We start from the raw sequence: 15,897 nt of genomic DNA, 5'->3' as shown, positions 1-15,897 counted from the left end.
CCAGTACATATACCCCAAAGTGGCTCCACTCCCCACACCTTCAGCCACATTAGAAAAGATACATTTAAGCAACCTAAATTAAAGGTAAAGGTAAAGGTACCCCTGCCCGTACGGGCCAGTCTTGACAGACTCTGGGGTTGTGCGCCCATCTCACTTAAGAGGCCAGGGGCCAGCGCTGTCCGAAGACACTTCCGGGTCACGTGGCCAGCGTGACATCGCTGCTCTGGCGAGCCAGAGCCGCACACGGAAACGCCGTTTACCTTCCCGCTGGTAAGCGGTCCCTATTTATCTACTTGCACCCGGAGGTGCTTTCGAACTGCTAGGTTGGCAGGCGCTGGGACCGAGCAGCGGGAGCGCACCCCGCCGCGGGGATTCGAACCACCGACCTTTCGATCGGCAAGTCCTAGGCGCTGAGGCTTTTACCCACAGCGCCACCTGCGTCCCTGCAACCTAAATTAGGTACTGTTAAAGACCTGTTCATTTCAACTAGGGAAATTTAAGTACATGCCTAACTATTCCTTTGAAATCAATGCAGCAGAAGAGTTGTGCGTTTTGCTTTCTCTTTAGGAAACCCTGAACTGCAAGACCGGAGACAGGCAAAGATAAGGAATTCTGTGACTATCTTTCAGATTATAAGGCTTACCAACCTGTCCTTCGAAAAAGATGTGTGGTTCTCTCTTATTAGGAAACAGGAACATGTTAATGAACAAAATCAAAATGCTGGGAGCCGTCTCAGAGTTCTTCGCGCTAAAAGCCAACCATTTATAGATGATCATAAAAACCAGGTATCCAAAGATGGAAAGAATGAACAGAAGTTGAGGAATGAACACCAAATAAATATTGTACTTCTTCCTGAAATGCCTGGTGGAATAAGAAAAAAGGTGGATTTCGTTTCATTTTTTGTATTCAAAGTGGAAATCAGTTTTACAGAGAAAGCTTATATATACATAAATATACTGTCTGTGCCAAGAAAAAAGAAGCAACCTCCAGATGTTAGACCACAATTCCCATCATCCCTGACCACTGGGCCATGATATGGGAAGTTGGAACTCAACAACAGGAGTACAGTTACCCCATCCCTGATCTGAACAATGAATGCCAAGACATTTACTGCCCAGCAACTCTCTTCTGCAATGCTGGATAAGCTGCTGCTTACAGACCTAGGAGAAAACTGTTCTTTGCCATTTGTAGCCACAGGATAGATGTCTTGGAAAGAGAGGTGGCAGGAGCAGGGAAGGGAGCAGAGTAGGTCATGCCTGCCCTGTGGGGACCCCCCCCCCCCGTTAGATGTCAAGGAAATAAACAACTATCTGACTTTTAAAAGACATCTGAAGGCAGTCCTGTATAGGGAAGTTTTTAATGTTTGATGTTTTACTGTGTTTGATGTTTTAATTTGCTGAAAGCCGCCCAAAGTGGTTTGGGCAACCCAGTCAGATGGAAATAATAATAATAATAATAATAATAATAATAATAATAATAATAATAATGACGATGATGATGATGTTAAAAAATAGAGTAAGGTCATGTACAAGGTTCCCTACTACCTAGGGAGCTCTAGGGAGCCTTAAACAGTGGGCTAGATCTTGAATAATAGCTGTGCTTGTTCATCAACTTGATTTTTAAAAATAGGTTATACATAAAAGTTATTCCAAGAAATTCTCACCTCGAATAAAAAGGCATACCAAATTGTTGCAAACAACTGAAGCACACACAAAAAACTATCAACAAACAACAGAGCTAAGGAACTGGTGTATTAAAAACACAGAATTATTTATTATAATGAAATAATTATCCTATATACAAACACTAAACCTTTACTAGGCGAAATCCTATACTTGACTGTATATTTCAATATATGCCCAAAGTGTTTCAACACAAAGGTTTTCAGTGGAGACCTTATTTAACAAAGAACCCAAGCACAATAAATCTATAAAAAATAAAAATATTAATAGCCCAGAAAAAACCCACTGTACACAAAACACAACAAGCTGATACTCACCAATAGGCTTTGATCCTTACATATAAAATTTCAGAGGAGAGCAAAGCAATTCACCTCAAACCTCCACTGTACCCAACTGTCCAGGATAAATGATAGTTTTCAACAACCACCAATTAAAACCACATAAATATATACCTTCAAAAATCCCAAACCTCAAAATTAATCTTCTCAAGACTTATCAATTCATTACGACCCTCAGTACAAACCTTCCCAAGCCTCATGTAACTAAGAAGGAAAACAACAGAAGAATGATATAAACTTGCTTAACAGCTAAAGGAGAAGTTTTGACACACCTAGCACCCAGCAAAGGCTTTGAATCTGGAGCAGCAAGATAAATCTGGAGGGAGAATGTAGGTTATACTAATTGTCATGGAAAGGTTTGCACTAATAGTCATTGATAATTTGGTAAGCTTCAGCTTGTTGCTTTCTGTAGAGCTGTTTTCATTTTATCGCAAGAACAGGAATTTTAAAAATACATTTATGCCTTTGTTCTGCTTTTGGTTGCTGCAATTCTCCTGTGAAGACACACACTTACAAGTGGTTAAGTCCTCCTAAGATGACCCCAAACGTCATGTGGGTCACTCCAATAATTATAGACATTTTCATTTTGAAGGAATTCAAGAAACTGAGACGATTGTTTGCCAGGTTCCAAATCTGGTAAGAGAGAGACAGGAGGCAGATAGAATCAGACTTAACCGAGGAAGAGGAATGAGATATTGGCTCAGATTCTAACTACAAGCAAGGATTTATAGAGCACAGTATGGAGTCCTTCTCCAGCATTCCTGTATGCAAGGTAAGCAAGAAACCCCATGTAGCTCTTTTACAAACAAACTTTAGTTCTCTTGCAAGTTAGAAAACATGGGACACCCAGGATAATGTCCTTGAAATGGAAAACCATGCTACAGTGGAGACAGCAAGGTGGGACTATGCTGAGAATTCTTTGAGGGAGAGGTTCCAAGGGGGCAAACTGAAATGAGAAAAAGGTGTTACTAAGTGGCTTTGCTGACAAAGGTGGGAGGTGACCAGGTATAGGGAACATGAATATTGGGGGGGGGGGGTTTCACAAAAATAGCACATAGTGCCTTTGATCAGCTACCTTCTGTGGGACAAAGCTGTTAGGAACAAAGGCCCAGAAACAGGCCCTTGGTCCAGCTAGTATTGCCTATGCCAAGGGTGAGTAGCCTATGGCCGTCTAGGTGTTGTTGGGCTCCAACTCACATTAGCCACAAGCAGAATGGTCAACGGAAAAATATTATGGGAGGTAGAGTCCAGCAACAGCTGGGAGGGCCACATTTTCTGGTCTACTGACAGCAGCTCTCCAGGGTTTCAGACATAACTTTCTTCCCAGACCCACCCAGAAATGTCAGGGACTGAACCCTCCACCTTTAGCATGTACACTTCCTTAAGAAGTAAGGAAGAGTTGCCAACCCTATAGGACTATCCTAGCAAACAGAAATATTTATAAAAATTAAAGCTGTAAATCTGTTGACCTATGATTCAGAACCATAAAACTGCCATTTTTTCTTTATAGGGTCATCGTTGCCACACAGTGGAAGCTCCAGGGAAGAACACTAACCGGATCTATGCCAAAAGGATAAGGTCCTATGAACACTCCAGTCGCATTTGGATTTAACATCAAATACTGATTCTTCATGTCCTCCTCACTGTTAGAAAAAAAAAGCACGCAGCAGAATTAAGCCTTGAACAAAGATATTTGTATCACCACAATAGGCTATTTGCTGTCAGAAGCTTCCGCAAGATCCCACCAGGATCTTGTGACATCTTGCAGGTAGGGCTGGGGAACCTTCCCATCGGAAATCCTGCCAGTCAGTCACTGTACACAATGGTTAGCTACATGGAACAATAGTCCAACTCAGTATTTACAGCCTTCCAGAGGCCTTGTGCAACCTTCCCAGGAATTAAAAAGAAAAAATCACCTGGAAGTCAATCATGAGGGAGAAAAACACACCTCACCTGGGAGAGCATTCCACAACCATGGGATGGCTACTGAAAAGGCCCTGTCACAGGTCAATGCCAACAGAGCAGCCCCTGGTGGTGGCACCACCAACAAGCATACAGGTAGCTAGTAAATATGTCCTTCAAGTGAAGGACATATCCCTCTCATTAAATGATTGAGAAAAGCTACCACAATATTTTAGAATGGCAGTTACTGGCTGTTGCTTTCCAGTAAGCCATTTATTATTCTGCACACCACAAAAGATACTTCATAATTGAACTGAAAGGCTAAAAAAATTAATCATGAAAATGGCAGGAACTGGAGGCACATTTCATTTACTGTAGAACATGGGTAGGCAAACTAAAGCCCAGGGGCCAGACTGGCTCAATCGCCTTCTAAATCCGGCTTGCAGACAGTCCAGGAATCAGCATGTTTTTACATGAGTAGAATGTGTCCTTTTATTTAAAATGCACCTCTGGGTTATTTGTGGGGCCTGCCTGGTATTTTTACATAAGCAGAATGTGTTCTTTTATTTAACATGCATCTCTGGGTTATTTGTGGGGCATAGAAATTCATTCTTTTTTCCCCTTCTTTTTTTCAAAATATAGACTGGCCCCCCCGCAAGGTTTGAGGGACAGTGGATTGGCCGCCTGCTGAAAAGGTTTGCTGACCCCTGCTGTAGAATGAGTGAAAAGTATGCTGTGACAGGTTTAGGACACTGCACAAGTGGGGAGATACCTCTGAGCTTCCTATCTCAATTCAGTAGGTTGCTTTCACAATGCACTGGGTTTAACAAAGGAGTCACTCACCGCCACTCCACAGCAAACATTTGGGAAACGTTCCAGTGGGAGTCAAATATATTCAAAGACTTTGAAAAACAGTCATTGTAGATCAGGCCAGTGTATACAGAAAACAGTCCCATCAGCAAGATGATGTATCGTCCTTGAAAAAACATCTTCATGATCTGCAAATGTTAAAAAGGACAGGCCCACTGACTGCCATGTGAACTTCAAAGATAAGACCCTTTGTTACATGTGCAGCACATAAAAGCTTTGATGCACTTCCAAACAATGTATTTGATGTGGTGCAGTGTCCAGATACGCCACAATTCACAATTCCCGCAATGTGTGGTAGAAATTCAGCAGAAGCAGCCAATCTTAGTAATGCAGTGTGCTTTGTGCATAAAAATATAAGAAACCGTTCTGCTGGATGCATTCAGCTTCCAAAAGTGGTCAGCCAGATGTCCCCAGGAAGATCACAAGCAAGGAATGAGGATTTGCTGAATTGCATCTCTGCTATTTAGAATTTACCATCAGTTTATGCATGCCTTTGGGTAAGTGCAACACATGGCGCTTCCACACTAGAAGAAGTTGTCACCTTCCATACAACAATGGATGAATGATTTGCCCTCCCTTGCTCAAATCAACAAGAGAAAAAAGGAGCTAATGATGCCCTGCAGCTCCATCCACCCCAGGCAGCTTGGCTAACGATCAGGACGATCAGTTGTCCAAAAACTGGACTACACTCCCATCATTCCTGACCCAGTCCTGACCACTGGCCATGCTGCCGGGGCTGATGGGAGCTGCAGTGCATCAGGGTCTGCGGGCCCTTCGCAAGATGCCATTCAAGTTCCAGCTTCCACCATCCCTGACTAGTGGCCATGCTGCCTAGGGCTGCCAGAAATTGGAAGTTCAGCATGATCTGCAGGGATGCAGGCTGCTCAATTCTGCCTTAAAGTATTCCCCCTTCTATGTGGCAGATACACAGGAAAAACTCCGGGGGGGGGGGGGGAGAGAACTAAGGGGCCGTTTACAGAAACAGAAATATTGAAAACAATACTAGAGGAGGAGGGGGGGAGGGGGAAGAAGAAGAAGAAGAAGAAGAAGAAGAAGAAGAAGAAGAAGAAGAAGAAGAAGAAGAAGAAGAAGAAGAAGAAGATTTCATCTGTACCTCGTCTTGTGATCGCAGAAGTTTGGGGTGTTTTTCATATAATACCATGAACAAAGCAAACAGGAACATTATGAAACCATGTCCACAATCTCCAAACATCACAGCAAATAAGAAGGGAAAGGTGATGATGGTGAAGAGAGCTGCAAAATGAGAGGGTCAAGATTTCACCTTTATAAGCAACTATACATAATGCGTAGTATCCAAATTCTCCATATGCTGCCTATGTTAGCTTACTCTAAGTCATTCTTTGAAAGTGCCAGAATTTGGCTCATTTTGGCCCTTGAAAGAAGGGAGGAAAAGCATAATCCAGCCACTGCTCTGCTCTTCCATGTTCCCCCCCAAACCCGGCCTTTCCATGAACGTTTTTGACACACTCTCTTAGGCTATATGTCAAGCTTGTTGATTTCAGTGGGTCTGCTCTGACATGCCAAATGCAATCTAGTTCTCCCCTATCCCAGTCTACTCTGCTCATCTGCTGCCCAAGGGGCATCTCCCCTCTGTCCACCTGGATGTGTAAGCAGCTGAATTTACTTTGCGCTCTTATGCACTCTGCAGCACACGACAAACCATTGTTGCTAACAAGTGTTAAATAGCAGACACTTTTCCATGCCTTATAAAGATTTCTTAAGAAACTCCTGCAACCATTCCTAACAAAGGAGAAAAAATAAATCCTGCTTCTCAATAAGTATCTTTCAATCCATGACCCACCTGGATTAACTTCCCTGTAGCTCCCAATCCCATAAGCATCAACAATGTCCTGGAATCCAGAGGTGAATTTATTGGTACGTATCAAAGTTGGAGGCGTTTCTTTTGTTGGTATCGTGTTCATGAACGAAGGGACAGACGCTCCACTTTCACTCTGGTTACAGAATTTAAAAAAGGAGACCTGTATCATTTTTTGAGACGCTGGAAAAATAACACTGATTTCCACATTCTGTTATCCAGACAATGAGCATGAGCAGAAATGGGGTGGGGATGTGCAGAGTCAGACTTGAGCCACCCCAGCTCTGATGATGTACACATACAAAACTCTCCATGTCATTCACATGCTAGAGTACATGCTTCAGAACTAGGTGTGCAAACCCCTCCTCTGTAACCATGAGATCCAAATGTGTGTATGTCAGCCAGGGTGAGCTTGTGCAACTCCAGCCTTCCACCTCACCTGATGTCCACAGAGGTCTACAGACAATCCTCAGAAAGCCTTGCTGTTTGCTGAACTTCAGCCATAACCTGTTCATGCAAGGCACTGAGTTTCATTATCCACGCAACTCAGAGCCTCCTCCCTTCTATTTATACAGAAATGCATGCAACTTATCATTCATACTGAAAACCCTGAATGCTACATGCTGCCAGTGCAACATTCTCTCCTACCATTCAGTACATTCAGCGCAGTGCAGTGAGTCCCAAGCCCACTCCCTCCCTGCTGAGATGAAGACAGACAGTCTCCTTGCTGAACGTCAGGCACATGATGCAGACCTTTTTACTCCAGTCGGCACTTTAAGAGGGTGTCTGGTTTTATGATAAATTTTATTGTCCCATTTTCTGTGCATTGTTTTTACGTACATTGATTAGAAATGTTAATAATTAAGTGGTATAAAAATAAATAAAGCAAACTAAAATTTAAATCACTTACAGATCCTTCCTCGAGGGCTCGGCGCATGTTTGGCAGGTCAGCCACTGGGCACCAGACCTCAGCAATCAGGCATTTGTTGGTGACATCAAAGCTGCAGAGATTCAGCACGTGGTAAATGGCTTTCATCTTCTTCACTTGGACATCCCAGGTGTAGATAGACTCAGACGCCTTGCATAAAACTTGCCGTAAATAATCTTCAGTTTTATGCAGTACCTTTGTGGTGTTTTTAGAAAAATATTTAAAACTATAACAAGAACACTGAACGATCAGGGCAACTTTATACAAAGTTCACACAACTGCCCTCGCTAGCTATACTCACATAGGTCTTTCAGTATTGATTTTATCTACTGGCAGCTCAAAAGCTATTCCATCTGGCTTCAGGCGGCCCAACTAAAAATGCTTTCAAGTTGTAAGAAATAAAGTAGGGTTGTACAGCCTTTCCATCAAGGGGCACATTTCCTCAGGTAAAATCGGTTGCCCCCCCCCCCCCGTTTCTGGATTAACTACTCCAGAATAAAGGCCGCCCTGCTACAGTTCACCCACATGCCTACCTCCAGTTTGAACTGCCAACACACAAACGTAAGACAAACCAAGTGGAGCAGCCCAATGGCCCATCTAGTCCAGGACCCTGTTATCATCATGGCCAGTCAGATGCCTGTGGGAAGCCTGCAGTCTGGTTCCATCCCAGCTCAAGTGGAGCCCATCCATTTTGCACTGGCCCGCCTTGTATCGGAAAGTTATCCAATATCTAGCAAACCCGAACCACTCCTCCCAACACCACTGTCTCATCCACACACTGAGACTACAAAGCTGCACCTGTCTAGCTGGCCCTTTGTTAGAAACCAGCAGAATTTTCAGAAAGCCGCTGCAGATCTACCCAGAAGTGAGTCCCACTGGGTTGGATGGGTATCAAGAGAAATTATTTTCTTAGTACAACAGACCAGTACAGCTACTGGAAAGCAAGTAATTATATTCTGGCTTGAGTTTATACACATGCTTTCACTCTCTCTTACAAACACACACACACACACACACACACACACACACACACACACAGAGAGGGGGGGGAGCACAGATGGCAACCAATTTCTTTCCAGGCAGTTGGGGAAGTGTCTTCTTTTCTCCAAGCCATACAACCAAGATTTTTTCCCCAATCAGTTTATTTTTTATCAAATAAAGTATCGTCCTTTTTATTTGTTCTGAGAAACTACATAGAAAGAGGAAAGGAAATGCACTTTAAAAGGCAAAGGGAGGGGACCAAACAGGTAGGAATGACCTTTGATAGAATGGAAGAGTGCGGTAGCTACAACAGGTGTCAGGTACTGAATAGAAGAGATCTGTCTTTTAGATTTCTACACGTTTTATATGTAAAATCCTATGCCTGAGTACACATATAACAGCTCATAAACTGTAAAGAGTTCCCAGAAAGCAGAGCCACTGTTGCCAACACCTGCAAAAAAAGTGGAGCTGATCATCCCTCGTTTACATTAAAGTCCATATGGTTGAAAGCTGGCCCAACCTCTTCCTTTTAAACATGCACTCAGAACTGTAGGTTATGTATTAACCTTCTTCCATGAGACGATTTGTGCCTCCAAGGTGCACCAGTAATTTTCTACTCACCATATGAAGATCCTGAATGCGAACCTGGAGTCCTTCCATAACTGTTCGGCGCTCCTCAGGGGTGCTGGGATAGGGGTAGACATGGCAATGGTAGCTGGCAAAAAAACAAAAATAGTCTACATAAAAGAGCCCAACAAAGAAGAGAAGAGCAGAACTGCAAAACAAAAGCAGTGGGATCTTAATCTGGTCTTGCAAAAACAACACAAAAACAAAGCCTAAAATAGTTCTGGAATATAGGAAGCTGCTTTATATTGAGTCAAGAACGCTGGTTTATCTATCTCAGTATTGTCTACTCTGGCTGGCAGTAGCTCTCCCAGGTTTCAGGCAGCAGCTTTCCCCAGCCCTAACATGGAAACACCAGGGAATGAACCTGGGACCTTCTGCATGCAAGGCAGATGCTCTACCACTGAGCTGCAGCCCTTCCCCAACTTTGGATACAGAGCTGAAGAAGTCTGCCAGGGTGATGGATCAGCACAGCAGCTGTCAGACTGTGTACCAGGAAACAAAGGCACCTTGTAAGTTTTATCAGGGGTTCCTGGTTGAGAAGTTCAACAATGGCAGACAAACTCTACTTAAAGACTTTTTGCCAAGAATAATTTGCAGGTTTGCAGTAAGGATCAGGGTTATGGTCAAATCAATATTACTGTATTTAATTGAACGTAATGCTCACATTTTTTTGCCAAATTACATCACAAAACATAGGGTGCACATTAGATTTGATGGAGCATTAGATTTGATTGCAAGCTTGAAAAACACTGCTAACATAGCAAATACTTTTTTGGTTTCAAGGTTTCGAAAACTGAGGTGTGCATTAGATTCACATAAATATGGTATGCTGTCACCTTACTAAAGCTAGGCAGGCCTGGGTCTGATCAATGCCTGAATAAGAAACCTCCAGGGAACCCTGTGCAAGTCACCTTATTGCCACTGAAGAAATGCAAGATACAAATGCAATTAATAAGCACATATGTAGCCACAAAAGTAATGTTTTCAGGTGCACACTCAGTTTCCCAACGCCGATGCTGTTATTATTTTACAAAATGGCCAAAATATAAAAATCTCAGTAGGAAAAAGTAAAGCAAATTAAAGTATGTTAATTCTTACCAGTCACATATTTTCTTAACTTTCTGGCCTATCTGTTCACCCCAATAAGATATTAAGAAAACAAACCATTTGGTAGGTTCGCCCTGAAAAGTAAACATAAATTGTTCAATTAAACTCTGGCCTACAGTTCCACTTTATTGGTGATCGACTAACCACTCATATTGAACCAACTGTACAATTTCTTTTAAAAATGAATTTTGATACACAAAAAGGGTAGATAGGGGTTTTCTGTATTCTGTGAATAGATTCCACATGCACAAAGCTCTGGTACAGGCTTAACCCTTAAAATCCCCAATGAACAGCAAAATTATGGCTAACCTTATTGAGACTGCTCCCATTCGCCTAGTGCCCATATTTGAACAATATCACAAGAAACCATTTTTTGCCAAGACAGGAATGAGCTCTGGCATAGCTGCGAGGAGGGGTTCAAAACCTTTCATTTCCATTCTTTATTAACTGTACCTTGTCAGTTGATCTTAAGCCTTTAATCAGTGCTTTTTAATATATATATTTTTTTAAAAGTCCTGGTACTCACCATGAAGTTGTTACAGTAAGTGCAGCACTTTTAACATGGGGAGGGGGGTACGGCATGCCCTTCCTTGAGAAGGGGTAGGCAACCTAAGGCCCATGAGCCACAAGCGGCCCATGGGGGTTGTTTAACCGGCCCACGAGTCGCCCCCAAACCGAGCCGCCAGCTTGGCAAATCCCCATGCGCTGCGCTAAACCGGTGCAGCATGGCACAGGGACTTGCTTCTGCAGTGCCAGAAATCGCACCTGCGCAGATGCCGAAAATAGCAATCCAGCCCACGGAGGGATCTCCGCTTGAGTGAACTGGCCCAGGCATGGTAAACCTTGTCGACCCCTGCTTTTGACTATCCTCAGAAAAAAATACTGCCCTTAACTATGGTTTGTTTGAAACTTCAGACTGTGAGCTACAAAGTTAGCTTGTTTCAACAAGCCATCATTAAGATTAACCATACTTTAAGGTTCAGATGAAACACGTTGCATTTTAATCAAAACCAGATGTGAAAGTTTGTAATCTCCTCCTCAGAGCTACTTTTCAGCCATGGTTTACTTCTTGCAGAAGTAACTCAGTTCGAATCATGTTGTCATATACTGTACTGGTTTGTAGCTGATCTTTAACCATGCTTTAGCTATTCAGACATAAAAGCTTAACCATGGTTTAGAAAAACAAGTCACAGTTAAACATTATGGTTTGGATACTGAGTAAGCAAGTCACACTTAGGTGCCATACTTTTCACAAAGTGGGATAAGTTATTGTAAGCTGTCTGGAAGCCTCTTCAGCTAAAAAAGAATCGAATACAAATACTATTAAATAATAAATACTCCATTTCTACAGGATCCAGGTGTGATGAACTTGCTTTGGATCCAGCCATAACACCCGAGTAGCCACATATACTTTGCGTGCAGATGTATAATTTAGATGAGGAGGTGGGCTGATCCAGCACCGACCTTCAGAAACAGGCTGCATTATTTATCTATCCTGATTACTCACGGTATCTGGATCTTCTAGGCACTCATCCAGTTCTGAATAAGAAACAATTGTATATCCTTTGCAGACTCGCCATAGCATTTTTTCAAAGGCTTCAATTTTTGCTCGGTGAACTAAGCCAGATATAAATCTACATTGAAAAAAATACAAAGTATACTATAGAGCAAACTTTAAATTTTATTACATGAGCATTTGGACCAGAAAGGATACCATATTCTATCATTACATGCCAGTGAAGTTATGAAGGGCTAGGCACTCACAGATTATCTGTAAACTAAAATGCCTCTTCCACTGAGGTGCACATGGAAACCACTAAAATTACACAAGGTCATACCAAGTGAGCTACAAGATTCCAGCACTTACAACAATTTTTAAAATCTACTAATCTCCTCCTTACTTAAAAACACAATAGGCACATGGAGGAAACACAACTGGCTATCAAATATCAAACCAAGTAGAGCTCAATTCAGTATGACACTGATTGGTGCCAAGTGTTAATACTGTCAATTTGAAGCTCTGAAACAAGTTTTAGGCTGCAAATCTGAACTCACTTACTAGGGAGTAAAATCCACTAAGGTTATTGGGATTTACTTTGGAGTAGGCAGGTTAACTACATAAAACTATACTCATGCAAGCACTCACCCGCATGCATGACACCTAAATGAATAGGATTAATGCAGGCTCACTTCCTCACTAGAAGGGATAGACTAAAGAAGAGCTAAATTATTCAAAAAAATTGCCATATCTGTGGCACCATCAAAGTGGCCAGGCCTTCATTTTCATATAAATGCGAAATGACCATTAACAGTTAAGTGCCCAGCCGCCTACAGTTGTACCTCAGAAGTTGAACAGAATCCGTTCCAGAAGTCCGTTCAACTTGGAAACCAAGGAACGGCTTTCATTTGGCTACAGGAGGTTCCTGCAGCCAATCAGAAGCCGCATCAGACATTCGGGTTCCAAAGAATGTTCGCAAACCGGAATGATGGTTTGCGCCATTCAGGAGCCAAAACGTTCGACTAGCAGGCATTCAGATCTAAGGTACGGCTGTATAGACGTTTTCATCACTTACCCCAGTTTGGCACCGAGTCTATGCATGCAGTTGTAGTCCACTAAGTGGTCTGTTTCTAAAGTTGGGAATTCTTCATAATTCGTAAGTAAACAGGACTCAAACTAAAAAGAAAAAAAGGAAAGGAAACACTTCTTCAAGTGTGCTAGGGCTGTGCCCAAATCACAAGGGAGTGATGATCACCAAGAGAGATGGGAAACAAGGCTTAAGGCTACTGCATTTGCCTGCATTCAATGGCATTCAGTGCCTCACAGGACTGCAGCAAGGCCCACTGCTGCAAGAATCCTGCAGCCATTATCAGGTACTAGGTGGGCCCCGGAAACTGGCGTGTGGCTCACTGCCTCCCTTCTGTACACCCAAGTTAAGGAGCTTTGCCATGCAACGGTAACAGTACCTCAGCAGTTCTTCTGACAAAGGACCGGGTGACCCGTAGCATGTGGGTATATTCCGTCAGCTCAAGGAGATTCTTCCTCAGCTTCTCTTTATTTTTCGTCACTTCTCTCAACTCCACCTCCAACTTCTGCAACTGCTCCTGCGATACAAGGGCAAAAGTGCATTTCCATCCTGGCTCCAGATGTTGTATGGCCACAAGTCCCATGACAGTCATGCAATTGTTACAGTGCTGGGCTAGCACTGGGTCTTCTGTACAAAATCCTCAAGGCTCAATATTACTTTCTGAAATAAGCTTATTGTTGGCATCCATCTGTTTCACAAGACATTGGAGGAGTACACCTTTGGGGGTCATGTCAAACCAATGGGGAGTTAGCTAGTCACTCTCAATCTCGATTGAGTCTCAGTTCCATAATGTAAAATTTGGTAGCTTCACAATAGTCTGCTTCTCAAACTCATTCCTGTCTGTTTCCCTTACCTAAAGTATACAGCTTTCCCTTCTTCCTCTCCATCTTTCCCCTTCCTGCAACGCTGCACTGCTCTTTCCTCTTCTCTTCTCTGCCTCTTTCTTCCATCTCTGGCCTTTTGAAGCGGCCAGTCCTTTGTGACTCTGCCTGCCCCCTTCAGTCAACCAGTTGCACCTCATGATGTTTGCAAGCTCTGGGCACCCGCATACATCATAAGTAGGCACCACAACTCACTGGTATTCCCAATCAGTCCCACTACTGTGACTCAAACAGAAGAAAACCCACTAAGCCCCAATTTACCACACAAAATGAAGAGGGTATTTAGTATTTCTTTGGCAACTATTGATTTAATTCTGTACCGAGATGAAAGATCTGTACTCTCTATTCAATGACTCTAAGCTCACTGGATGGGCCCAAACAAGTCAGTGCCTCAGCCTAAACTGCTTCACACAGTTGTTGTTACAAGATTAAAATGCTACTCATGAGCTTCTTGAAGGAAAGTTGGGAATCCGAGCATGCAAGCTCTCACAATTGGCCCCAAAATAAAGGAAAATAAGTGGATCTATGACTACCCTTTAATTCCAGAAGATCCCCATTCCACAAAGTACCTGAATCTCCAGCATCTGCTTAAATGGAGGGGCAGCAGGGGTAACATCTCCTTCTGGTAGGGGAATGTCCGCTCTCTTAATTTCTTGCACAAGGTATCCTGGAATAAAGGAAACAAATACTTTCAAAGGAATATTCTAAGTCAAGGAGTATTGTTCCACGAAAGGTTTACTAGGGAATGGGGAATTTTTTCAACTCTCAGGGTTACTATCCTTGGGGAACTCTTGGCCACATAGATTTGGCTGCTGCTCTGGGAATACTCAGCACTGCAGAGGATGCTAAATACCTTCCAGGGCTCCCAAAGCTCAAGGAGGCCTCTCCATAAGCCTGTCAGGCCACAATGTTACACCATGTGAACTGAGATGTACAGTAGAATGTGTGCAATTCTTGCCTTGCAGAGGCTGCAAGCTAGAAATCATCAATAATTTATTTATTTGCCTTTATTAATCACTTCCTATGAAAGTTCCCAAATTAATAAGAACATATATACAAACAATTAAATGAATTTAAATATAAAACAATTCCGAAACCAATACAGACTGGGACAAAAATCTCCACTTAAAAGGCTTGTTGAAAAAGGAAGGTTAAAAACAGGGAAGAAAACTTTAAAGTTTCCAATTGTTTCTTTGCTGCTGTGTCTCTACTCACCATGCATTGCAGGGGGTTGAACTAGATGTCCCTCAGGGTCCCTTCCAACCCTACAATTCTATGATTCTATGTGACATAAGATGTAGAGTAGTTGGGCCACTGGGACAAATTTGGTCCACACGCCAGAGGTTCCCCACCTCTGTCTGAGAGCATCTTTTCCCAACGTAGTGCCATCAAAGTAATTTTGGACTACAATTCCCATCAGCCCCAGCTAGTTTGGTCAATAGTTTGGTCCCATCAGATGTCAAGGAAATAAACAACTATCTGAATTCTAGAAGACATCTGAAGGCAGCCCCGTTTAGTGAAGCTTTTTAATGTCTGATGTTTTATTGTATTTTTAATATGTTGTAGGAAGCAGCCCAGAGTGGCTAGGGAGACCCAGCCAGATGGGCAGGGTATAAATAATAAATTATTATTATTATTATTATTATTATTATTATTATTAATAGATTGCAGTAGTTCAAAACACCTGAGGGCACTAGATTAGAGGATGCTACTTTGGATAAATAGGACGCAGGTGGCGCTGTGGGTTAAAGCCTCAGCGCCTAGGACTTGCCGATCGAAAGGTCGGCGGTTCGAATCCCTGCGGTGGGGTGCGCTCCCGCTTCTCGGTCCCAGCGCCTGCCAACCTAGCAGTTCGAAAGCACCTCCGGGTGCAAGTAGATAAATAGGGACCGCTTACCAGCGGGAAGGTAAACGGCGTTTCCGTGTGCAGCTCTGGCTCGCCAGAGCAGCGATGTCACGCTGGCCACGTGACCCGGAAGTGTCTCCGGACAGCGCTGGCCCCTGGCCTCTAGAGTGAGATGGGCGCACAACCCCAGAGTCTGTCAAGACTGGCCCGTACGGGCAGGGGTACCTTTACCTTTACCTTTACTTTGGATAATTGGATCTTGGGCTTTACAGATGGTGATTCAACCAAGTTTCCCTCACACTTAGTCATGTTC

General features: G+C 43.0%; 1 protein-coding gene across 1 annotated transcript in view; it reads right to left on the bottom strand.

The window, feature by feature from the left end:
• Positions 1–15,897, bottom strand: part of ATP6V0A2 (ATPase H+ transporting V0 subunit a2) — a 28,331-nt gene that overhangs the window by 6,501 nt on the left and 5,933 nt on the right. Inside the window, exons 3-15 of the mRNA XM_081892775.1 lie at positions 14,308–14,405; positions 13,237–13,374; positions 12,846–12,946; positions 11,780–11,906; positions 10,264–10,346; positions 9,160–9,253; positions 7,540–7,752; positions 6,615–6,765; positions 5,907–6,046; positions 4,766–4,920; positions 3,576–3,663; positions 2,535–2,653; positions 648–861 (exon numbers count right to left, since the gene is read on the bottom strand). Coding sequence (XP_081748901.1) covers positions 648–861; positions 2,535–2,653; positions 3,576–3,663; positions 4,766–4,920; positions 5,907–6,046; positions 6,615–6,765; positions 7,540–7,752; positions 9,160–9,253; positions 10,264–10,346; positions 11,780–11,906; positions 12,846–12,946; positions 13,237–13,374; positions 14,308–14,405 — 1,721 coding nt within the window. The remainder of the gene's footprint in view (positions 1–647; positions 862–2,534; positions 2,654–3,575; positions 3,664–4,765; positions 4,921–5,906; positions 6,047–6,614; positions 6,766–7,539; positions 7,753–9,159; positions 9,254–10,263; positions 10,347–11,779; positions 11,907–12,845; positions 12,947–13,236; positions 13,375–14,307; positions 14,406–15,897) is intronic.

Source organism: Podarcis melisellensis, assembly GCF_964234715.1.
Source record: "Podarcis melisellensis genome assembly, chromosome: 16".
NCBI classification, from domain to species: domain Eukaryota; kingdom Metazoa; phylum Chordata; class Lepidosauria; order Squamata; family Lacertidae; genus Podarcis; species Podarcis melisellensis.
This window is presented reverse-complemented; position numbering and strand designations above follow the sequence as displayed.